We start from the raw sequence: 25053 nt of genomic DNA, 5'->3' as shown, positions 1-25053 counted from the left end.
AAACAAAAACAGAAACAGAAACAGAAAAACAAAGCAAAAAAACCCCCCAAACATCTGATTTTATTAACGGTGTCCTGAACTGACCCCTTTGGATTTAGTAACTCAACCTGGGGGGGGGGGTCCCAGGAAATATCAGAGAGGAGAACCTTTGGAGAAAAATAAACCTGTCATATATTGGGATATATATTTCCAAATGAATATTTGTGTATTAAATATGTTGTGGCCCTATTATACCCTGAGCTGATGAGGTAGACATATATCTGTTTGTTTTCTATTACTGTTGTTACAGATTTGGGGGAAGGATATTGTTTTAAAACACCTTTAAGGCACCTGGGTGGTTTAGTTGGTTAAACATCTTCAGCTCAGGTCATGATCCCAGGGTCTGGGATCGAGTCCTACATCGGGCTCCCTGCTCAGTCCACTTCACCCTCTCGCTCTGACCCTGCCCCCTGCTCATGCTCTCTTGCTCTCTCTCAAATGAGTGAATAAAAAATGTTAAAAAGATAAATGAAATACCTGTGATTTAAACACCCAGAATCAAGCACTCTGGGATATATATATTTGGTGTAGATGTACAAATTTAGATATGGGGCAATTAGTATCCTCCAAATTAAACACTATACAAACTATTTTGTAATCTGCCTTTTTTCACTTAAAGAATGTGAATGAGTTTCCATATCAAAATTGATCTACAAAGATCCCTGGGTGGCTGAGCGTTTCAGTGTCTGCCTTTGGCCCAGGGCTGATCCTGGAGTCCCAGGATCGAGTCCCACGTCGGGCTCCCTGCATGGAGCCTGCTTCTCCCTCTGCCTGTGTCTCTGCCTCTCTCTCTCTCTCTCTATGTCTATCATGAGTAAATAAAATCTTTAAAAATTTTTTGAAAAAAAATTGATCTACATTATAACTGAATTATATTCTATTAGATGGATGGATATGCTATAACTTTTTCAATCAGCTCCATGTTAAGAATGAATTCGATCGAGCATCTTCAACTTTAAAACATCATAGATATCATCGTAGAGAACAACTGTGTGTCCATTCCTTGTGCCACCACCCTCATTATCTCCTCCAGAACTGTTGCAGTGGCTTCATAAATAAGACCATTTTGGCTGGCAAGAAAAAGAAGAAGAAGAAGAAAGAGAGAAGGTCAGCCGAACTAAACAATATATTTAGTGACAAAGCCGATTTACATTTTCATGCCTGCAGATCACATTTTGAGTAGCGTTGCTTCCATAAGTGTACACTATTTATGTTATTTAAACTATTTTAGCTCATTAGGATGAAAAAAAAACCTAAAAATGACCAAAAAAATGTTATGAAGTTGTCAGAATCTTAAAATCCAATTAAGATACTAACAACAACAACAATAAGAACAAAAGGAAGGGGAGCAGAGAAAAGGAAGCGAGAGACTGGAAACCTAGAGGGGAAGGAGGCAGAGCACCGGGTGTGTAGGTGTCATTGTAGCGGAAGGACATGGGCCGGGGCATAAAAACAAAACACGACAAGTGCTGTGAAGAAGATTAAAAATTGGGCAACGTGGTGGAGAGTTACAGGAGGGGGGGGCAATGCACTTTAGCTGTTGTAACAGAGACTCTTGTTTTAAAGATTTTACTTATTGACAGAGAGAGAGAAGGAGGGAGAGAAGGAGGGAGAGAGGGAGGGGGAGGGCGCAGAAGCAGGGGGAGAGGCAGGCAGAGCAGGAGGGAGGAGGAGGCTTCCAGACCCCAGGACCCCAGGATACGATCTGAACCCCCCAGTCGCCCCACAACTCTGATTCTGTGCAGATTTGCCACCCTTGGGGTGCCTGGGGGCCTTAGGCGGTTGGGTGTAGGTCTCTCTGCTCCGTCATGGTCTGGGGGTCACGGGGAGCAGGCTTGGCCTGGAGTCGGCCTGGGCTCACTCTGCCTCTGGGATGTTCACTTGGGTCCTTCTCTCACCAGGTGGCATCTTGAGAAGGGCTGTTGATGGGGGACGGAAATGCAGGGGAGGCAGGACGTGGCCAGCGACAAGCATCGGTGGCCTTAACCAATGAAAATCCTTCCCCCCCCTCCGTTCAAAGCTCTTTGGAAGCCAATGGCCAGCCCGGTTTTTACAAGGTTGAAGCAATTCTAGGATGAACAACCAGGGAAGCAACAACTCGAGGGAGGCTGCTTCCCAGAATTCGATTCCACTAGAACAGCATGCCCAGTTGGGGCGGCCCTGACACCCGTGGGCCTCACACGCTTCCCGCAGAGCCAGCCGAGCTCCCCTCTGTGTCCCACTCCCGCAATAGTGCAAATGTGGGGCTGGGGTGTCGCAGGTCCCGGATCCAGGGCCTCCCAGCCTCTCTGCACCTTTGCGTCTCCTCCACCACCGCCAGCAGGGAAAGACCGACAGCCACTGCTGAAACCGGGCGTGGGGTTGGCACCGCCGTTCCAGGCCGCAGGGGAGGCTCCTGGGACAGAAGGCCCCCCCCAACAGACACCTCCTCACGTCTCCTACTGGTGTCACGGGCTGTGACCTGAAGGACCTCACACGATCTCTCAGCCCGATTGTCCCTGGCTGTCTCTCCCACCTCTCCCATCCTCCTCATTCTAGCACCTTCCCTAGGGGACGAGGTCTTCCTCTAAGCGCTCCCTTCCTCAGCTCCCATCCACACCCCCTTCTCGGAAAGCCAAGGCCCATCAGTCAATTGGATGGTATTGATTCTCTAAGTGCTTTCTTTAGTTTTTCTTAAATGTTTTTGAGTATGATTTATGTGCCTTCTAAAAATGGCAAGACAACTGAAAGGTACGCAGTGAAGCATGCGTCCTTTTGCCTCGACGCCCATCTGTTGCAGACGCACACACGCCCCGTGTGTATGAGCGCTGGCTTCTTTTACACCAATGGGCACATGACGCTCTGTTCTCCACCTAAATGTCTAGGAGATGAGGCCACGTCCATTCAGGTGCATCTGTGAGAGGCTTTTGTGGCTGGGGAGTGTTGTGCTTCGCGGTCGGCGGAGTTGGGGTGGAGGCCCGGGCCTCTTCCCAGGCTGGGACTTCAGATAATGCATCCGCTGTCTGGTAGCCTTGCGGTAGACTTGTGGGCTAAACCTTAGGACAAGAGTGCTTGCCCGGCAGCGTGTCATGAACAGTCGTGGCTGACGAGCTCGGGGCGACGGTGCCGTCCTAGCATCTTAGACGGGCCCTCACTCAGCTGGGGCCGGGGCCCGCCTCGGGAGCCTGGGAGCCCAGGGCACTTGGGCCCAGGGAGAGGAGCCAGCTCTCCAGGTGGGCATCAGGCGAGGGCCGCGGAGGGAGGGCTCCGCCTCAGTTTTCACCTGTGCCAGGGCGCTGTTCCCGGAGATCATGACTCCTTTCCGTAGTATAGGGATGGGAGGGCAGGGGGAGAGACAGTGTGGGCAGGCTCCAGGGCTGTAGAGGCCCGGGGTGCTGCACCCCCACCGCCCGCAGCCTTCATCCTCAGCAGGGGCCCCGGAGCTGCCGGCCTCCCCTTGGCCTCCCAGTGCGGTTCCCAGGCCTGAGAGGTGCTCCGCTAACTGAGCCCTGGGGGCAGGCTCGGGACGCTGGGCCCCCGACCGCCGGAGAGTTACCCTGGGAAGGGAGAGGCTGGGCGGCGGGCCTCACTCTGGGCCAAGGAGGAGGGGGCCGCGCTGCCTCCCCCCACATCCCCCTCGCCGCCCAGTGCAATCGCGGGAAGACCTCCCAGGCTGTGTGATTTACCGTAGAGTGGCTGGGGAGGGCCGTGTACGGGCGCGCAGGTCTCCACCTGCACCCCATGGATGGGGCTGAATACAGGTGCGCGGGTCTCCACCTGCACCCACGGAGGGAGCCGTGTACAGGTGCGCGGGTCTCCACCTGCACCCACAGAGGGGCCATGTACAGGTGCGCGGGTCTCCACCTGCACCCACGGAGGGAGCGTGTACAGGTGCGCGGGTCTCCACCTGCACCCACGGAGGGGCCATGTACAGGTGCGCGGGTCTCCACCTGCACCCACGGAGGGAGCGTGTACAGGTGCGCGGGTCTCCACCTGCACCCACGGAGGGGCCATGTACAGGTGCGCGGGTCTCCAGCTGCACCCACGGACGGGCCGTGTATAGGTGCGCGGGTCCTGGCCTAGTAGAGCCTTTAAGACGCTGCTGGGAAAAGCGAGGCAGGGGCAGGCGCGGAGAGTATTCGGGATCAGGGGAGCTGTGCGGTCAGCGCGGGAGGCTGTCCAGGGATGTCAGGGTGAGCGGGGCCGTCGAACCAGGGTGAGAGGAGGGGGGCAGTGGGCTGCGGGCCAGCGGGGCCAGGCAGGGGTGACTGAAGGGGAGCGAGGGGCCCTGGGGCTCTGTCCCCCAGGAGGCGCTCGGCTCCGATGGGGTGAGGACAGGGCGTCAGAGGGGGGCCGCTGGGAAGGCTGACAAACCACAGCAACCCCCGCGCCCGGATTCTGGTCTCTAAATTCAACTTGTCACCGAAGGGGAAGCGGGGCTCCTCTGGGCGATCCCCGATCACAGAGCTGGGGCAAGGACTGAACATCCTGTCCCACCAGAAAGCAAAGAAGCTTTCGAAGACTCGGGGCCTGGCCAGAAGACGAGGTCAGGAGCCGGGGCAAGGAGACTCTCAAAGTTCAAGGATGGACTAATTGGAGTGTCTGCAGTGGATCAAAACACATCAAACATGTTAAAATCCACGAGTTTATAAATTATACCAAGGGGAAAAAAATACCCTGCGTAGGTCACCTTTACAGGTTGCTAGGGAACCATCTCACTACTCTGAAAACTGGTTTAAAAAGGGAAAGAATCGAGCATTTGTCTTGTCTTTTCTATAGGAACTGTATCTCAGGATAGCTAAGTCGTCGTTGAGCAAAAGTTCTTCTTTTAGCAGCATTCCAGCTAATTGAGGAAAGAGAAATAGTAGACCGAGGGTGCCTAATTTTTGCAATTCTTAATGAACTGATAGATTTGTGATAATCATTGATGGCTCTTGAAAACTACCAGGGGAGGAAGGGCACCTGGCTGCCTCGGTTGGTAGAGCATGGGGCGACTCTGGATCTCACTCAGGGTCATGAGTTTGAATCCCATGTTGAGTGTGGAGCCTATTAAAAAAAACAAAACAAAACAAAAAAGATAAAATTATCAGGGGAAAAGCTTATGGGAGACTTTTGCCAAAAAAATTTGTATTATTTATTTTTAAATTATTTTAAATTATTTTTCTTTTTAAATTTTATTTTTATTTCTTTTTTATTTTTAAGTTTTAGCTCATGGGTAATTTTTAAATGAATGGATCAAGCCGTCAGTGTCTCAATCCACTAATCAGTATTTTATTTTATTTTATTTTATTTTATTTTATTTTATTTATTTATTTGCTGGAGAGAGAGCACACAAGGTGGGATAGCAGGAGAGGGAGAAGCAGACTCCCCACTGAGCAGGGAGCCCAATGCGGGGCTGGATCCTAGGACCCTGGGATCATGAACTGAACTGAATCAGACGCTCACCCACTGAGCCACCCGGGCGCCCCTAAGATTATTATTTTTAAGCAATCTCTATGTACAACATGGAGCTTGAACTTACAACCCAGAGATCAAGCGTCTCCTGCTGTACCAACTGAGCCAGCCAGGCACCCCTGGAACCTGAATTCATCAAGATCCAACTGATACTTTTCAGGAAATATGGGGCTTAGGGTAATATGTTGTATGATACCACAGGGATGCAATCAGCCAAGTGCAGGATGTGGGAAAGTCTATGGGACAAATGACAGTTTCTCCAAAAATACATAATAAGGGAAAAATAAAAGAAGGCAGGGGAGCCTTTAAGTTAAAAGAGACATAGATGATACAATAACCAACAGCAAAGTGTGGGTCCTGTTTGGACACTAACCTAAAAAAAAAGAAAAGTATAAAAAATCATGAGAAAATTGGGGAAATTTGAACACTATTTGATAATATTTTTAAAACCTTAAAAGTATGATACCATTACGGTTATGTGTTTGTTTTTCTTTAAAGTCCCTATCATTTATTTATTTATTTATTTTTTAAAGTCCCTATCTTTTAAAGACAGGATACTAAAATAATAATACTAAAACGTATGGATGAAATGATACGAAGTCTGGGACTTAGTATCACCCAGGGAGGTGAAGGCAGGAAGAAGGGTGGAATGGGATTTCCATATGTTGATAATTATTAAAGGCGGGCGGTGGTTTGCAACAGACACTATTTTCTATGTTTTGTGTATGTTTGAAACGTTTCATAATATAAAGTTTGAAGAGAATGTGCTGGGGGCCAATAATCACGTACACAGGAGTCATTAAAGAAAGATCTTCTAGGACAAATGGGAATAATAATCCCTATTTTCTAACTATAGGGCCGACAAATAAGTCACCCTTCTCACAGTGTCTCCTTTGGTAACCAGTAACGTACAGGAGCCCTAAAGAACTATTTCGGGGAAGATCAGCTTCTTCTTGTGAACAAAAGGGCTCAGCTCACAGTTATCAGGTGAAGTGTGGGTAGACTTTTCGGGTACATCAACAACAACGACCAGGGCCAGTGCTTGGCTGGAGGATGAAACCATGAGAGAGGCACAGAATGCTTCCCGCCTCACCTCCCCGCCCCTTCCCCCCCGGCCTCCTTCTTACTGCTTTGCCGCTCTCAGGAGCAGGGCTACCTGTCCAGCTGAGTGGCCTGTGCACTGCACAACTCACATATAGAGCCTGTGTGGATGACGCCCCCTGGACCAGAGCAGCACGGAGGCCCTCAGCGGGAGCCTGCTCACCTCAGGCCATCTCTGACTTTTGGGGTCCTTAGTCTTCATCCAGGGATATTTCCTTAGACCCTGTTTTCAGTCTCTGCTAAGGTCAATGGGTGATGATGTAAATCATGTTGGCTTTTTTAAGTTGGTATTTTTCTAGTGCTTTCTACTAGTCCCTTTCTCCCAGCGATCATAATCCTATATGTCCTAGTCAAGATAGGCAGACAACCCCCAGATTTCAGTGCTTTAAGGAAATAAAGGCTTGTTTCTTGCTTCCATCACAGTCCAAGGGATCTGCGTCCTGCTCCTTTGGGCTCCCTCCTCTATCGTCACCTCCTTCCCTGGGCCCCCGGCAAGGCAAGAAAGTGGGGAAGGCATGGCCCTCCGAACGGCCTCTGGCTGGGCACCCCCAACGCCCGGACCCCCATTCCTCCAGCAAGAGCCCACGGAGGGGCGGGGTGCCAGGGAGGTGACGCCGACGTTTCAGGGCCACCGGCCAGGGTTGGCTGCGCCCCGGGCCGTGGAGTGCCTCCTCATCCTCGGGCACCGGGGGACGCCTGCCCTGCAGACACCCGACACTGGCGGCCCAGGTGCCCGGCCCCCCGAGAGCTGAGGGACAGGGGACGTCAGTGGGGCAGCTTATGAGGCTCCTAGAACCCCGCAGCCGCGCCCTTACCCCACCTGCCAGGGGCTAATTGCTCTTCCAGGGCAGGAAGCCGGGGAGAGGGACATGTTCTGTTAGATTGCTTTCACTAGCCAGAGGCTCAGGGGGGTGGTTGTTGTTTTTAAAGATTTTATTTATTTATTCATGAGAGACACAGAGAGAGAGAGAGAGAGAGGCAGAGACACAGACCGAGGGAGAAGCAGGCTCCATGCAGGGAGCCCGATGTGGGACTCGATCTCAGGACTCTGGGGTCACCCTGTGAGCCAGAGGCAGATGCTCCACCACGGAGCTACCTGGGCGTCCTGAGGCTCAGGGGTTTTTAATTTGGGGGGGGGGTCCATGAAGTGCTTCGACAGATTGGTGATTCCCTGAAAACCATATGTACAACTTGTGTTCACATGTAAAATTTTCTGGGAAGAGGGTCCATAGTTTGACACCTAGAAGGCATTCGACAAATATTCCTTCTAAAAACTCACAAAGAGTCTGCAAGACTGAGTGTTCTCCAGAGAAACAGAAGTAGTAGGATGTGTGTGTGTGTGTGTGTATACACCCACCCCCACACACACCCCCTACACACACATAGGTTTTAAGGAATCGGCTTGTCCAGGCCCCACATCTGCAGGGGGAGCTGGTGGTCTGGAAACCTAAGAAGAGCCAATACTGGGGTCCCCGGGCGGGGGCGGGGAGCTCAGTGGTTGAGCGTCTGCCTTCGGCTCAGGCCGTGACCCTAGGGTCTTGGGATCGAGTCCCGCGTCAGGCTCCCTGCATGGAGCCTCCTTCTCCCTCCCTCTGCCTGTGTCTCTGGCTCTCTCCCTCTGTTGTCTCTCATGAATAAATACATAAAATCTTTTTTAAAGAAGAAGAAGAAGAGCCTATGGTGCCATTCAAGTCCAAAGGCTGTCGGGCGGGAAATTCCCTCTTGCCTGAGGGAGGTCAGTCTTTCGCTCTATCCAGGCCTTCAACTGATGGGACGAGGCTCACCCGCATTATCGAAGGCACCGATTTAGATGCCCATCTCATTCAAAAACACCCGCACAGAAACATCCAGAACAGCATTTGAGGCTACATCTGGGCGCCACGGCCCAGCCAGGTTGATGAATAAAATTCACCCTCGCAGGAATCTTGACCCATGCGAACGGTAGAGATTAGGAAAACTATATCTAAGAAATTCCCACCATCCTCCTTCCTCCTCTCTGGCCAGGTTTCTGTGCTCACCCAGTTTCTGTGCTCAGCCCTAGAATAGCTTACTTTTTTTTTTTTTTTTTTTTACTTATTTTGGCGACGCGTAGAAAATCTGCCTAACAACTCCCTTCTAGCGACTTCCATCTATTTCACCCCAAAAGAACTGGGGACAGGGATTCCCAATTCAGGTTTAGTAAATGTTCAATAATGTTAAAGACAGCATTACTTCTCTCCTGGAAAGAAAAGAAAAGAAAAGAAAAGAAAAGAAAAGAAAAGAAAAGAAAAGAAAAGAAAAGAAAAGAAAAGAAAAGAAAAAAGAAAAGAAAAGAAAAAAAGAAAAGAAAAGAAAAGAAAAGAAAAGGTTGCTTAACCCAAGCATCTGAGCTTTCCCACCCCGCGTAGGTCAATGATCGTGCCCAGCGGGCTGAGGTGCGTATCTTTATTGTTTATACGGTACAACCCTGCCTCCAGCCATTTATCTTGAATAAATCCTCCTGCCAAACGAAGTCCTTGCAATCCCAGATTATACTTTATCCCTCTGCAATCCTGCACGGTGTTGACAACGCTGCTGGCGCAGGCAGGAGTGCTGGGTAACGGCTGCTGTTGCCACATTCTGTTTTCTTTGACTCTGCTAATATTAAGCCACCAGCCAGCCCCGGTATTAAAAATAGCCCAGATTTATCTTTCAGGGTTGTCACCCAGCTTCGACATCTGCACCTTGCTTCCACCGACAGAGCTGCTCGCGAAGCAAACTGAGGCAGGGCTGGGGCGAGAAGCTTCTTGCTGTGCGGCTCTTTGCCGGCGTAGGGAAGGCCTGATGGTTCAGTGCAGGTGTTGTCTCCCGTCCTCCTTCCCCTCACGTCGTTTTCACGGGCAAGGATGCGGGGAGGCCCATCTGGGGGGACAGGGCCCATCTGGGGGGACAGGGCCCTCTCCGCCCGCCCACTGAGCCTCCCCTTCCCCAGCCTGGGAAAGAAAGGACGTTCCGCGTTATAAAGTACCGAGGGACCTGGACGGCTCAACACGGCTCTATTAATATAAGATGAGCTGATTCCCCAGCTGTCGTCCCGCCGCTTTCAGCAGAGCCATCCGAACATTTGCAAAATAGCAGAGCAGTTCTGGGTGGGAGGGCCCGGGGTTCACCATCCAGACCACCCAGCGGGCACCCCAGGTGACGGGCTTTGCAGGCGCCCGTGGGGAAACTCGGTAACACATCGAGGGTCTTGCACCATCAGTCTGGGCCACGGGGAGACGGTGGCTGGCACCCCCGCTTTGCTTCCCAGTTACTTCCTTTTCCCCATTATCTTTCCCCTCCTTGTGCGCAACCAGACATCTTTCTGAAAAATCTATTCAGAAGGAGTTATTAGAGTAAATCAAACACAAATCCAGGTAAAAGATAGCAAATGCTGCCTTGATGTAGAATCTGTCGTCCGGAGCCCGCACTATGACCGACTTGTGTTCGATTTTCACAGGCTCGTGACCAGTAGCTGAGATGGGCCAGGGAACGCCGGGGCAAGGTATGTACCCGAAGCAGCACCTTCTCCAAAGTTCAAGTGCACCAAAGCACCAGGGATCCTGGCGGAGGGGAGGGTTGGGGAGGGTTGGGGGGACGGGCCCAGGAATCTGCATTTCTGAACAGCAATCGAGGGATGGACGACCCTTTGAGCGGCAAGGGTCCGGATTCAGTGTTGTCCCACCATTTCCAGTTTGGGGCACATTTGTAAATATGCCCAAGTGATAGAAAACGTAGTCTGAGTGCATCACCAAAGTGGCAAAACTGCTCTCCCTGAGGCTGAATTCCTTCAGAACTACTTTGGGACAGAAATATATGTGAGAATGGAGCACAGCGTGACAGCCGTTCAGAAACCCCATTCTCCTCTCCGTCCTTCCCACTGATGGCTCACCCGCCCTACTTCTGCTGGTTTCCTACTGGACACCCCCTTTCTTATTTGGGTCCAGGGTCCTCACCCTATAACGACCCCTCCTGTGAGATGTGTTCTCTGGGAGGGAAGGTTCCAGAAGACACTTGGCCTGGTGGCGGGGAGGGTCTGAATCAGGCTCTGCCAGCTGGGAAAGGAGAGCCCTTGGGCCAGTTCGTTCCTTCGCCGCTCCCGTCCTCAGTCTCTGCACCTGAGAGCGGTCGGGGTGTGAAAAGTTGCTTTTGGATCTTTAAGTGAGAAAAACAGGACAAGAAGCCTTCCGGGACTAGTGTTCGCTTTAGACGAACCGGTGGGCCGACTGCGGCCCGTGGGGGTGAGGAATGCACGGAGCCACGTGAAGAGCTCCCCATGCCACCCGAGCCCCGACGCCGGCAGTCGGGGTGCCCAGACGCCCTCCCAGTGAACCGTTTCGAAGGGGGAGCTTTCCCAAGCGTCTGTCACCCCCACCACATGTATGGGGCGCACTCCTAGTCCAGGTTAGGTCTCTGCTTGACTCGGGGTCCTTGTCTGGGACATGAGGGACTGCTCCGTCCTGAAACGCAGGGTGGCCTCAGCTCGGGCTCGGCGACACCACCGTCCCCAGCTGTCCCCCAGCCCTGCTGGCCCTCCCGCCTCCTCCTTCTCCCTGCAGCCTCCAGAACAGCACTGAACACGCGGAGGCAAGGACGCGAGTCTGCCTCCCTTCTCAGGCTGGGCCGGGCCCTGTAGACGCTTGCTGTCCAGCGACACTTGAAACTGCCTCGCTCGTCAGCTGGGCCGGGGCTGAGGGCCGGGCTGTCCTCCTTCGGTGGAGGTGGCCCCGCCTCCCCAGGACCCTGAGACGGTGGTGTCCCCCTGGGCCGGGGGCTCCGTGCCCGTCCGTTGGTCTGTCGCTCACCCGGTCTTCTGCGGTGCTCCGGGCCACCTCCACTGGTGGCGGGGACATTGGGGGCAGACAGGCCTGGGCCCGGGCTCTGTGGACCCACTGCCACTTGACTTTGGGTGAGTCGCTTAAATTTTCTGCAGCTTCCAAGTGTGTGAAGTGGGGTGACAAGTGTCGCCCTGCAGAGCCACTGCGGCTGCACTGGTGCCCCCCACCCTGCGTCCTCCTTGCTGCCGCCCAAGCCAGGGCAGAGGCGCCCCTTCGGCTTCTCTTATTAGGATGCTGGGATGCCGAGATCCACTTTTATTATTAAGGCTCGGGTATGGATTTAATGGCAAACCTTCTGAAATATTTCTGGGAGATGTTTTCCTTTCTGGCGAGCACGCATGTGTGTGCAGGGAGCTGGGCGGCCAGAGAGTGAGAAGGAAGGCTCCCTTCTTACCTTTGGGTGAAGTTACCTGCCGAGACCATTCCTAAGCGTTAGACATTCCCCATATAATGACCACGAGGGACAGCTCTGGGGACGCCAACCTCCGGGGCGCGCGTGGCTGGGGGGAAGGCCAACGGCACCCAGTGGGTGCTTGACGATCTCACCGCGCCTCTGAACCAACCAAGCCTGGACCCGATCCCTCCGGGGAGGAGAAACCTTATTGTTGGAGCTACCCTGGGTCCCCGGTTCTGTTACTGTGTCTCCATCAGCACCCAGCACACAACTGAGGCTGGGCCTTGGAGACGGCAGGAGGAGGGGGCTGGCGATAGCGGGACAGAAGGGGACGCTGGGGAAAAGTCACCTCGGGGGAGGATTTTAACCGTTCCTGGATGTGCAGTGTAAACCTCTGCTCCGTGCCGGGAAGGCTTCAGTGAATTCCACAGTTCCTCACGGATGCTTTCGGTGCTGGGGGCTTGTTCTGGGGGATTCGAACCAAGGTCGAGCTCTCGAGCAGGAACGAAAGCAGAGACACTCCTGGGAATAACAGTACTTTGGAGTTACGGGAGGACTAGAGATCATATCTGTCCGCGTCCAGAATGATGCCTGGGATCACATAGGACACGTGCGACAAAAGGATGGATACGATTCCTGTTCTATATTGCTAGTACTATGATCTCGGCTCCTGATTGGCGGCCAGCAAGGACGTGGAGGTTAGATGCCCGTGGGTAGGGCTGGACCTGGGGGCAGACCCAGTGTAGGCTTCGCGAGGCAGCTCTGGGGTGAAGGCTGTATGAAGTCAGCTTTGCTTGGCGGCAGCCCCGGCAGGTGGGCAGTTGGTGCCCGGAAGGCCGCCAGAGCTTCTGTGATCCCGCCGATGGAGCCCAAGGCTGGATCCGGGGGCCGGGGCAACGGGGAGCTGTGATTCCATGGGCACAACGGAGCTTCCGTCACGCTAGACGAAGAGGTTCGGGAGATCTGTTGGACAACAAGGTACATAAAACGCGACTGCAGTGTAGACTTAAAAAAAATGGTGAAGATGGTGAATTTTATGTGATGTGTTTACTATAATTAAGAAAAAAGGGAGGGATCCCTGGGTGGCACAGTGGTTTGGCGCCTGCCTTTGGCCCAGGGCGCGATCCTGGAGACCCGGGATCGAATCCCACGTCGGGCTCCCAGTGCATGGAGCCTGCTTCTTCCTCTGCCTGTGTCTCTGCCTCTCTCTGTCTCTCTCTCTCTGTGACTATCATAAATAAATAAATAAATAAATAAATAAATAAATAAATAAATAAGGATATTTAAAAAAAAAAAGGGGGGGGGAGCTCGATCTCAGTTCCTAGAACTAAGGGGTACAGTCCTAACAGGTTCAATAGGAGCCTGACTCATTTGCGTAGGCCTTCCTGAGCTTTCCCCGATTAGGAAAGGACCGGTCCCAGATCTCAGGCTGAGATTGACCCTGCATCTTCCATGTAGAAGTCAAGAGTCATTAAAATCTATCTTCATATATATGTATATGTGTGTGTGTGTGTGTCTCAAAAGTGGTATACAAGCTCTGCGTGTGTGTGTGTACACCCATACGTATGAAATCCCCTTTCTGCGTGTATGTGACTCTCCTTATCCTACTTGAACTCTCAAAAGGACCTCAAGTGTCGACCTCATTTACGCAGCCAGCTCCCGGGAGCCCTAAGAGCCAGGATCTTGCTCTGATCGGTGAGGTGTGACAGGGTGGGCCACTGTGCATGTTTCCACCTGCTGTTCTGCTCTTTCTCCTTCTGCCACAGGAATGGCTTGTCTCAGATAGAAGCCACTTCTGCAGCCGTGGTGCCAGGATGTGAGAGCACGTGGAGAGGAGCAGCAGAGCCCTCTCTGATGTGGCGGTGACTGTTTAAAGGCAGGGTGAGGAACACTGGTTGTGACAAGCTGACTCGGGGAGCCTGTGCTACTGTGGTAAAGCTGACTAATAAGTCTGGGCAATCGCCCACTGCCAACGCACAGAATCAGGAGAGCTAATAAGTTGTTGTTTCTAGCTACTACGTTTTAGGGCTTTCGTAAGACAATAATAGGTAAACAGGGGCATCCTGTAAAGAAGGGACGTCAACCTGAACCAAGGCAAGGTTGGCTGAAAGGAGCCGATGAATCGAGAAATATGAAAGGGGTGGTCTGGAACTCTTAATCTCTAACAATAGAACTTAACCACAAAGTGGGGTTTATTGGCTTAAGGTACTGAAAAGGACTCAGGACTGAAGTGATGTCACAGGGTTCGGTTTCTCTGCATCACTTGGCTCTGCCTTCCCCTGGCTGAGTGGGTTCCCTGGACTCTGTGTGGCAGGTTCCAGCCACCTTGGGGACAGCACTTGCTGATTGACGTCTTCCCAATTTCAAGTCCAGTGGGAAGAATTCTTTTCTGGTCATGCTATTTTGAGATCCACTCTGCATAGACCGGCTTGAGGACCCCTGAGAAAATCTCTTTGGCTGAGTGGGGATGGTGGTGATTGGAGAAGAGAGTGTACGTGGGTCATGGGTCCTTCTGTTGAAACTCAAACAGTTCTTTAAGAGGGAAATTTATTCATTCATATAACTAAAAAAAGAAAAATTCATAGACTGTCTCAACTTCAGGTGCAGTTTGATTTGCAGACAAGGATGTCACCAGAATTCATCTCCTGACTTTTCAAAATTGTTGCCAGCTGAGACACTGGGGATTTCAAAAACCAAGAAGTGGGTTTGAGGATGACAACAAGCTCCAATCGAATGTGTGGGGCTCTTCCTTTTAACTGCTTTTTGTAAACAAACACAGGGGTAAGTTATTGGTCCTGGTGAATGGTCATAGGTTTGGGTTTAAGTTCAACATTATTCAGACTGTCCACAGAGACGAGAGCGTAAGGTGAATCCAGATTGCTTGAGCTTAGGTCCTGGCTCTCACACTGATTAGCTGGTGACCTTGGGTAACTCATTTAAACACTCAGTGTCGGGCAGCCCTGGTAGCGCAGCGGTTTAGCGCTGCCTGCAGCCTGGGGTCTGATCCCGGAGACCTGGGATCGAGTCCCGCGTCAGGCTCCCTGCATGGAGCCTGCTTCTCCCTCTGCCTGTGCCTCTGCCTCTCTCTCTGAGTCTCTATGAATAAATAAATAAAATCTTAAAAAAAAAAAAAAACACTCAGTGTCTCAGTGCACCTATCTGTAAAATGTGAAATGACATTATCTACCTACCTTTGAGAGCTGTTGTCAATAATATATGCAGGCCACTTAGAAAATCCTAAGTGCTCAATGTTCATTATTACTCTCATGTCTACTGTAAGCGAATAATAATTTGCAGACTTTTATTTTAGAATTATGGCCATTTTAGATGGCAGGTGTTGGGTTAGTTTTAGATCTCTCTCTTCGCAGTGAGTGACTAGAACTATATCTGCTCATAATATGGGTCAGAGAACACATTCTGACAGCATTTTGCTATGTATTTTCACTGGCCCCAGCCATGCTCCCATCAGTTACTGGACTGTAGTCTTCCAAGAGAGGTATCTTCCTTTATCTATACTTCTTTGGTATGAAAGAAAACCTAAGAGAAGTTTGATTAAAGGTCTAAAAAGGGGACAAAACACAGGCTTTTTAAAAACTAGTGAATATTTTGCAATACAGCTCTGAATAGTGAGGGCAGAGCATTGTCCTGTATCTTTTTATCATCTCATTGCATAATCTTGTTTTTTTTTTTTTGACAAGCTTAGAAAAATGGAAATTTCAAAGTAAGTGTGATGTTCGCAATTCCTATCATGATGAGTAGCAGGTTACTCATAGCTTCCCCTGGTTATTTTTGTTGGGTTGTTTTGTGTAGTTGGGGTTGGTAGAACAATTGTTCTATGAGTCTGGAATTATCTTGGCTCTGGCTGCCTGCATTCCTAACTGCAGTGTGTCCCTCTGTGAGAGTGGCAGGGATTAAGCTCTGTGGGCACATTATCCACAGCTTTCTCTCTCAGTTTTGGATGCTCTTACATAAGGCTCCATATTGATCTCAAAGGGGGGAGAGTGGGTGGGGCTGGGGAGACAGATAAGTTGAAATACTTTCAAAAATGCTGGGATGTGTAACTTGCATGGGTTTTCTCTCCAAGCTAAAGGGTGGTGGGGACAGGGACACAAATTTTGCCTCGTTGCTCTGCAAATCAGCCTTGGTTAGCCAATAGTCTTCTCGTTCAAATACAAACATTTGCTGGACATGTTTATGAATTAAATTGCAGAGATGGTTTGGGAAATCAGCAATCTCCCGGGTTGCTCTATAGATTTAAACAGTTATGTGACTCTAAGGCTTCTCTGGGGCAATTCAAGTTGTTTTTCTCTGATAGAAGTTTGATGTCTTAGATGAAGAAACGATATAATAATGCAAGTGTCCTACGATGTTCTTAATTTTAATTCAATTTATATTTTTGAGTAGTCAGCAAGATGTATCGAGTACTCATGGTATGAAGCAAATATTGGTGTTCTAATTTGAGTCTCCAAAGTTTGAATTTGATCCCTAAACATTAATAATAAGCTTTATCAAGTAATTAAAATGTGCTAGGCATTAGCCTGGTGTAAGTATTTGTATCTCTACAATTTAACTAACTGAAGCTCTAAAAGTTTGAGAAACTTAATGTGGTCACAAGTCTGGTGAGAGATAGTTACTTTTTTTTTTTCTTTTCTTTTCAGTAATCTCTAAGACCAACATGAGGCTCGAACTCATGACCCCAAGATCAAGAGCCACTCACTCTACCAACTGAGCCAGCCAGGTACCCCACAACTCTAATGAAACACGGGAATCGAACACAGATCTGTCTCTCACTAAATCTGTGTTCTTTCTAAGGCAGTGCTGTCCCATAGAATTTTCTGTAATAATGTCCTATATCTCTGTGGTCCAATATATGGCAGGCACAATATGGTAGCTACTGAGCATTATTTTAAAAAGATTTTATTTATCTATTCCTGAAAGACACACAGAGAGAGGCAGAGACACAGGCAGAGGGAGAAGCAGGCTCCTCACAGGGAGCCCGACGGGGGACTCGATCCCGGGTCTCCAGGATCACAGCCTGGGCCAAAGGCAGATGCTCAACCACTGAGCCCCCCGGGCTTCCCACTACTGAGCATTTGAAGTGAGACTAGCGGGGATCCCTCGGTCGCTCAGTAGTTTAGCACCTCCCTTCGGCTCGGGGCGTGACCCCAGGATCCCAGGATCGAGTCCCACATCGGGCTCCCCATAGGGAGCCTGCTTCTCTTTCTGCCTGTGTTTCTGTCTCTCTTTCTCTCTCTCATGAATAAATAAAATCTTTAAAAAAATATTAAGCGAGACTAGTATAAATGAAGAAATCAATTTTTAGTTTTATTTAATTTTAATTAAGATTAAAATTTAATAGCCACATGTATTGGATGCATAGGACATCACAGTGTCTGGCCTACAAACACTCGAGCTCCTGTGATCATCTAGTCCAAACTGCTTCTTTTATAGGTAAGGAACTCGTGACTTAAGAGAGGCAAAATAACCCATTGAAGGACACACAGCTGCTTATTTAAGGAACCAGCAAGTCGCTAAGCTTCTGAGGTGGTGCTCCTCTCTAGGATATCATTTGGTTCTATATCCAGGATATCGTGAACTTATAATCAAGGTCCAGGATCCTGACCTTAAGATATGGAGAGATGCTTAAGTATATTCAGAATTATTGAATCATGCTTTTTATAATTATAGTATGCTCACTATAATTTTAACATTAAGTTGATTTTCTTACACCCTGATTACCTGAGAATTATACTGGAAGTGTAATGTGTGCGTTGTAGGTCCACGGGCCCATCACTACCAAACGAAGCCTCTTTATCTGTATTATCCGCATCATTATGTGTAAGTGCTCACTGGCCAGACGCTAGCCCCCCTCTAGGTGACCCTAGTCACTTCCGAGAGTTCTCAAGTCCTTCCTCTATGACTTTTCACCTTATTGCCACAACGCTGTGTCTGCTGCTACTAACTTTTGAATCACAGCCTCAGGCTCCACCTGTCCCAGAAAGAGATGCAGATGAGAATTCCAACCGTGCGGTGTTCTCAGGGGGATTAGAGATGATTTACGTAAATGCCTGGCATGTGGTAGGTATTCAGTAAAGACAAACTCTTATCATTATTTTATTTTATTTTATTTTATTTTATTTTATTTTTTTTTAAGATTCTTTTTTTTTTTTAATTTTTATTTATTTATGATAGGCACACAGAGAGAGAGAGAGGAGAGAGGCAGAGACACAGGCAGAGGGAGAAGCAGGCTCCACGCACCGGGAGCCCGACGTGGGATTCGATCCCGGGTCTCCAGGATCGCGCCCTGGGCCAAAGGCAGGCGCTAAACCGCTGCGCCACCCAGGGATCCCTTATCATTATTTTAGATTTCTTTGCCACCGGAGTTTTTTGAGAGCACAGCTAGGCGGCTGAGTTGATGAATTTCAACATAATTTTCTTCAATTTTCTGCATTTGCTCTTTGCTTTAGGCGCTCTCAGTAGCGAAATCATCTCATAACATGATTATGAGCGAGGGAAGTTCATTCATTCACTCACTCATTCGTTCAGAAAGCATGTGTGAGATTCAGTTATTCTAGGCTGGGGAGCACAAATATGTACAAGCTATTTCAAGGGTCTACGCAAATCGCAGCAATACAAGACACTTTGTGAACTCTTCTGAGTCGCAGAGAGGAAGATACCCCTCCCGGTTGGAAAGATGGTAACAACTAATATTAATCTAGCCATTTCCAAGCACTTCCACGTGCATCTGAGAACTTGATTCTCACAAACACCCTGTGATCAGAACTCGGGTTTGTAGAGAATACAGTTCACGGGAAAGAGGGACTTACCGGGGTTGTTGTGGTAGGGTCCACCCTAGGGTCTGACTGGCGAGGTCCCGAAGGCCGCTCCACGGTGTCCTGCAGGGAAACCTTCGTGCACAAGGGGGCTCTTCACCTGAGTGAGTATTTAAGGAGGGACCACCTGGGGCAGGTGGACACAGGGCCAGGGCCTTTTAAGTAAACCAAACAGCAAAGATGTGAAAACTGGGAAGGTTAAGACGTATTTTGGAAAGGGTGAGTAGGGCATGTTAGCTGAAGCATCAGCTATTTCTGGGGGAGTCAGACGTAAGAAAAGAGCGCTGCACTGCGGCTGCATCACCCGGAGCTGAGCCGCCCACCTAAGTTGTTTAGGAAGTATTCAGAGGCAACAGGAGAGAGGAAGGCGTGTGCTGAACTCAGGGAGAATTAGGACGATCCGAGGGGTGAGTCAGACTGTCGAGGAGAGCATGGGGAAGGCAGGGGACCCAGTTAGGAGGCGACGTTAAGGCAGACTTGTGGGTGGCAGGGGAAGAGGAGCCAGATCCCAGAAGCACTGGATGGTGTGTTTGTGCTGCGACGGTGCGGGCGGGGTGGCGAGGCGTGGGAGCTGAGACAGAGGCAGGGGAAGATGCCTCTTCGCTTTGAGTGGAGTCCCTGCGAGAGTGGTCACGCCGCTAGCAGAGCAGGCGTAGCTGCAGAAGCAGCTGGCTCAGAAGGACAGATCCTGAGCTCCCTTTGGTTCTGCTGCGTCTGGGCCGCATTCTGTGTTGCCACCTGACTGTCCACTGGGAAAGTGGGAGGTGAGGAAGAAGAAGGGTTTGGCTGACCTCCCTGGCAGAGGGCTCTTCCTTCCTGTCTCTGCTCTGCTCCCCAGTCCCCCTACTGCGCCTGATGACAACAACGCCTGCTATGTGGGAAACACTCAACATAACTTGGGGAAAGAAACCCACTTAAAAGAAGATGTGTCGGGAAAAGTTTTAGGGCAAGGGAGAAGACGAGGGTGTTAGAAGAGAGATGTGTGCCAATAATGGGAAGCACCAAATTTGAGTCACTGGATATAGCAATTTCTCGGAGATTAAGGACTCCGTGGCCTATGTTCTATCTCAGTGTGGGAAGGAGCCAGGAGATGCGAAAGAAGGGGAACAAAAGTTGGGTAAGGGGTTGGCTTCTAGTCCTATTTGTACCATCGCATTCTGAAGCAGAAGTCCAAGAAGTCAGGGAATTTAAATTCAAACCCAGACTTCCAGGTTGTAAAGAAAGCACCAAACCGCTGAGTCACCCAGGGATCCCCTAAATTTTTTTTTAAAGTAGACTCCACACCTAGTATGGAGCCCAACATGGGGCCTAAACTCATGACCCTGAGGTCCAGACCCGAGTTGAAATCAAGAGTTGGACACTCAAGTGACTTGGCCACCCAGGTGCCCTACACCTTCTCAATATTTACATGTGTGATATGTAGATCTCCATTTGGGATCCTATCCTGCCGTGTTAGGTGTCTTCAGAATCAGCCGGTCATAAAGATCTCCCTTGCTGTGAGTCTTGAGCTTCCTTATCCTTTCTTGACAACCACCACACTTTTTGGGTGGTAACTTGTTTTATTGGCTGTCTCCTCCGACAGACATGAAGCTGTGAGGAGGCAGGAACCAGGCTGTCTTGTTTACAAATAGATCCTAGTGCTAGCTGGGTGTTATTCTGTATGTTAGTAAATTGAACACCAATAAAAAATAAATTAAAAAAAAAAAGATCCTAGTGCTAGTGCAATAACTGACAATGGTATGTGCTCACTAAATGGGTTTCAAACCCTGAAATGATGAAAGACTTATTACACATTTGATGACAGCAAGTAGGGTGAAGAGAAGCGATGGAAGGGAGTAGAGTAACCTTTAAAGAGAATGCCTTGCTAAATCATAATACAAACAGAGCAGCAGTCTGGCAGTTTCTCTCACAATCAGGGAAACTGCCAAACGCACACTTCTATTGCCTTAAGAACTAAAGTTGAAGTAATCTAAATGTTAGGGGTTTGCTGTTGTTGTGGTTTCCCTTCAAATGAGTGGTTGGATTAGGATCAGATATCATAAAAAGTGAGGGCCTGGAGTTATCAAGCGACTGATTCACTTAAGTGCATTTAAAAATGCAAATTGACATTTAACAATAAAGAATAAAACACAGCTTTTTGGTTTTCCTTGAAAAATTTGGGGATCCCTTGGTGGCTCAGCGTTTGGCGCCTGCCTTTGACCCAGGGCGTGGTCCTGGGGCCCCTGCATGGAGCCTGCTTCTCCCTCTGCCTGTGTCTCTGCCTCTCTCTCTCTCTCTCTCTCTCTCTCTCTGTGTGTCTCTCATGAATAAATAAATAAAATCTTTAAAAAAGAAAAAAAAATTGGACCTTTGGCAACAGTGGTCTGAAGCCTTTCCATGGGCCTGTGTTTATCAACAGGCCACATCCCACCACTCCCAAAGCAAATGCTACCGGCATTGTAAGGCCTCCGAAGTCATGACCCTTGCTCTTGCAGGATCTTTAAGTCCCCTTTGCTTGGGGGGGAAGCTGTCTTCTTTGATCTCGGTAGGGTTCTATTTCTACCGACTTTTGAATGACCTCAGTATCGCCTGAACGGTACTATGATATTGCATACCTGCTTATATCTGTCATAGACTCTGAAACTGGCTATTTCACATATAATCAGGGGACCCCCAACTGCTCCAGAAGGCTCCCTTCTGCTACTGTTATTGATCCACGTTTCCTCTAATCGGTCCTCCGATGACCCTAAGGGGCGATCCTGCTAGGACAGCCGGTCTGCAGGTGGGAATCTGAGTGCTGCCCTAAGGCTGAGAGCATCGTGCGTGCGGTGGGGGCACGAGAAGGGTCGGGGACGCGGAAACGCGGGGACTGCGGGTGTGAAGCTTGCAGGACCGGGCTTGGGAGGATGACCGAGACAGGACGCCGCAGGGCCCGTGTGCTCGCAACCCGCCCAGAACTGCGGTCGCCGAGCCGAACTCCAGGTGCGCTAAGCCAGGTAGCGCATCAATGAACACGTGCACCGCAAATCTCCATGTCAGATGGAAATAACTGCTATTTATAAAACCCAAGCAGAGCCGGGGAACAGCGGGCGAGGGCGGCTGCTATTCCGGGAGACCCCAGAGCAGCAAGTCAGCGAAGCCCAAACCGTCCACCGGGTTCTAATTCTCCAGGCTCCCCGAGAGCGAGCCGCGCCTCCCGCGAAGCCCCGCCCCCGGCCTCCCCATTGGGCGCCGAGGTAAGCCCCGCCCACAGGCCGCCTTGGGGGCGGGGCTCCGCGCCGCGCTGAAAGCCGCGCGCGCAGACTTCCCGGCATTCTTCGCGTTCTGTCAAGCCGGGAGGATCGGCCCCGCCTTTCCCCACTTCCCCCTCTCCCGCTCCCTCCCGTCCCACCACCCTCTGCGGTGCGTGGCATGCTGGGAATTGTAGTTCCGCCGTCGGCTCTGCGTCTCGCGCGCCGCATAAAAGCGACGGATCCGGTCGCGTCGGAGCACGCGGCCTGCCTCGTCGAGGGGGCGCGAGGGCGGGCGGCCCGCGGGGGTCCTCGCGAGAGCACGCGGGCGGCCGCCCCGGTCACGTGACCCCCGCTGGCCGGCGCCGCAGCGCCATTCCCGCCGCGCCCGGCAGCCGGCCTGCGCCTCCCCAGGCGCTGCTGCCACCTCGCGCTCGGAGGCGTCGCGGAGCGCGCTCCCCGGCGCCCTCCCCCTCCCCCTCCCGTCCCCTCCCGCCCTCCCCCGGCTCCCCCGCCCGAGCCTCGCCGCCGCCGCCGCCGCCGCCGCAGCCGCAGGAGTAGCCGCCGCCGGAGCCGCGCGCAGCCATGGCCGAGAACCCGGGCTTGGAGAACCACCGCATCAAGAGCTTCAAGAACAAGGGCCGCGATGTGGAAGTGAGTGTGTGCGCGCCTCGGCGGCCTGGGCCCGCCCGCCCCGCGGCGGGCGGCGGGCGGCGGGGCGGGGAGGGGCGGGGGCCGGCGGCGGGCGAGCCGGGCGGCGGGCGGCGGGGGCCGCGGGGCTGGGGGGGCGGGAGGCGGCCCCGTCGCGCGGGCGCGGCCTGCAGCGGGCGAGGAAGGGCTGTGCGGCCGAGGCGGGGTCGGCTCCCCGCGCCGGGCTCCCGCGGGCCGGGCCGGGGCGGGCGGAGGGGGTGGGGACCAGCCGGGCGGCCGGGCAACCGACCTGCCGGCGGGCGGCGGTGGGGGAGGGTAGGATGCGCCGGGACCGCCGCCTGCCGCGCGGCGCCGCCGGCCTTCGAGCGGGCCCTTGGACGTGCACAATGGTGCCGCCCATTGTGCGGAGGCCCCGGGGCCGCCGCGGGCCCTGGCTCCGCTCCCGGGACCTGTTCCCTCGCCTGCCCGGGCTCCGGCTGGCGCGCGGGATGGCCGCGTCCTCGGCGCCTTCCACCGGCACACACGGGATGCGCCGCCCCCTGGGGCCTCGCAGGGCTCTGCCTCGCGTGGGGCTGCTGCTGGCACTTGCGGGCGGTTGCAAAACCCCGTAAACAGCGCGGTCACTTGGTTGGTCGCCACTCCGCGTGTTGCCATTGTCTCACTAAGGTGACACTAGCAGGTACTGTTTGCAAACTCGGCTTAGGGAGGCAGCGCTAGAGGTCTCTCTGCAGCTACTGAAAGCAACATAGTATGCAGGGCACTAACTTCCCTGGGACTCTGACCTCTGGGCTCGACGGGGAGGACGTGCTTGTAGGTCCACAGCGTCCTTTTCCAAAGCGAGGTGACATGATTTGCAGTTTTGGGATTCTTGAGAAAGGGCCGGTGGGACTAAGGAGCGTGCATGTTCCCCCCCAGCCCTTGTCTTAGTGGTGGGAAAACGTTCAGCGTTCAGTTTTGTCCAGAAACACACACACACAAAAACCTCAAGCGACTCTTTTTTTTTTTTCCCCCCAGAGCTATAAAACCGAATGGTAATTGGAAACAAGAAAAAAAAAAAAAGCTAAGGAAATACTGTGGAGTTCCCATTCGATTAACACAAGTGAAGGTCATCTGTCTCTCCGTCCTGGTCCTGGTTAAATTTCTTTTTGTGAGAAATAATTCTAAGCAAAAGTGAAACTTTAGGAATAGCAGCAAGAAATTTTGGGACCGCCTCTCGTTACTGGTTCACTTGATGAGAGGAATTAACTGTGAGCTTTTTCCATCAGTAATTGTTCTTGAAGCTTTACCTCTGTTATAGAGCAAAACTTATGTAGTTTGGGAAATGCCCATAATTGTTTGTGTAGAAGAACCAATAACGTGGTTTCCTCCGCTGGATATTGATGCTGGGTTTTGTTTTATTATTTGGCCGTATTACTGTGTTCTGGGAGCTCAGTGCTACCCAGTCAGGACGCTTGGACGTGATAGGTATACGATAAATGTTTGCTGGTGATCAGAATGTGATCAATGACTTATAGGTGCCTGAAAAAGAGGATGGTTGCCAAGCCTTTTAGCCTGAAAATGTTGATCACATTACATTCCCCAGGATACATCAGGGTAACTAAGGCATGAAACAGCGAACACTACACTAAGAGCTTCATGAGATTTCATTTAATCCTTATAAGAACTTTATAAACTAGATATAGAATTATCCCTACTTTACTGGAGGAAAGTACTTTAGGCGAGGACACGTGAGTGTGCTTATGTAGCATATAGAAGGTTCCTAAGTGGCAGCGAGCATTCATTCACTAATTGTCACTTGGACGTCTCACAGTGTTAGGTCTTGGGGATACAGAGGAGGCTAAAATTCAGCCTGTACCTCAAGAAGTTTACGGTTCAGTGGGAGCCATAGAAAAGTAAACTGATAATTGCAACGCAATTCATTGATAAGTACATTCCGAGAAAATTCTAACTTGAAGCTGAGCAGTCCAAGGAGATGTTCTGGTTGATTCCTAGTGGATGAATTGGAGTAAGCTGATCCTGAAAGGTGAAAGAAAGTTGGCCCGGTAAAATGCAGGAAAAGGGAGGGCGCAAGGAAGGGGCATTGCAGGCTTGGGGGAGGAGTAATTGGGCAGTCCTGAGAGAATGCGGTAGGACTGCTGCTAGAGAAGGGAGTGTGACTAAAGGGTGAACTGGGGTCAGATCTGATAAGGAGGTGCCTCTGCTGTGGATTTAGGTATAATCAAGACTAGACACTGTACGTAATGTAGTTTTATCTATTAGAAACTGTGTTAGGTCAAGCTTCCACGACAATTTAGACTTGTGACTAGTTGAGATTATTCGTTATTTAAAACAGTGAGATGCCCTTTGATGAGATAGGATTCCTACCTTTTCACGTACAGGATGTACAGGATCGAGGAAAGATGAAACGTTACAAAGTATACAAGCAGCTGATACACGAATAAGATGCTGGATGCAAATATAAAATACATATTTTCCGAAGAAAACTCACAATTCACAATTGTGAATGGGAAGAAGGTTGAGGAAGAGAGTAATTTCAAGAATGGCTTCTTAGAAAAGAG

The 25053-nt window shown here is 51.0% G+C and overlaps 1 protein-coding gene and 1 long non-coding RNA gene across 2 annotated transcripts in view; one reads left to right on the top strand and one right to left on the bottom strand.

The window, feature by feature from the left end:
• Window positions 1–4031: 4031 nt before the first annotated feature.
• On the bottom strand, window positions 4032–21791 carry LOC144288103 (uncharacterized). Its single transcript, XR_013356053.1, has 3 exons — window positions 21230–21791; window positions 18630–18790; window positions 4032–12765 (listed from the first exon to the last, which is right to left on the bottom strand). It is a non-coding gene; the product is annotated as an uncharacterized LOC144288103 (long non-coding RNA).
• Window positions 21792–22336: 545 nt separating this feature from the next.
• Window positions 22337–25053, top strand: part of KPNA3 (karyopherin subunit alpha 3) — a 92799-nt gene continuing 90082 nt past the window's right edge. Inside the window, exon 1 of the mRNA XM_077855808.1 lies at window positions 22337–22498. Within this exon, the coding sequence (XP_077711934.1) occupies window positions 22430–22498 (69 nt within the window). The 5' untranslated portion in view covers window positions 22337–22429. The remainder of the gene's footprint in view (window positions 22499–25053) is intronic.

Source organism: Canis aureus, chromosome 17, assembly GCF_053574225.1.
Source record: "Canis aureus isolate CA01 chromosome 17, VMU_Caureus_v.1.0, whole genome shotgun sequence".
In the NCBI taxonomy this organism is placed as follows: Eukaryota; Metazoa; Chordata; class Mammalia; order Carnivora; family Canidae; genus Canis; species Canis aureus.
Note: the sequence above shows the minus strand (reverse complement) of the source record. Positions and strands in the feature narration are given on the sequence as shown.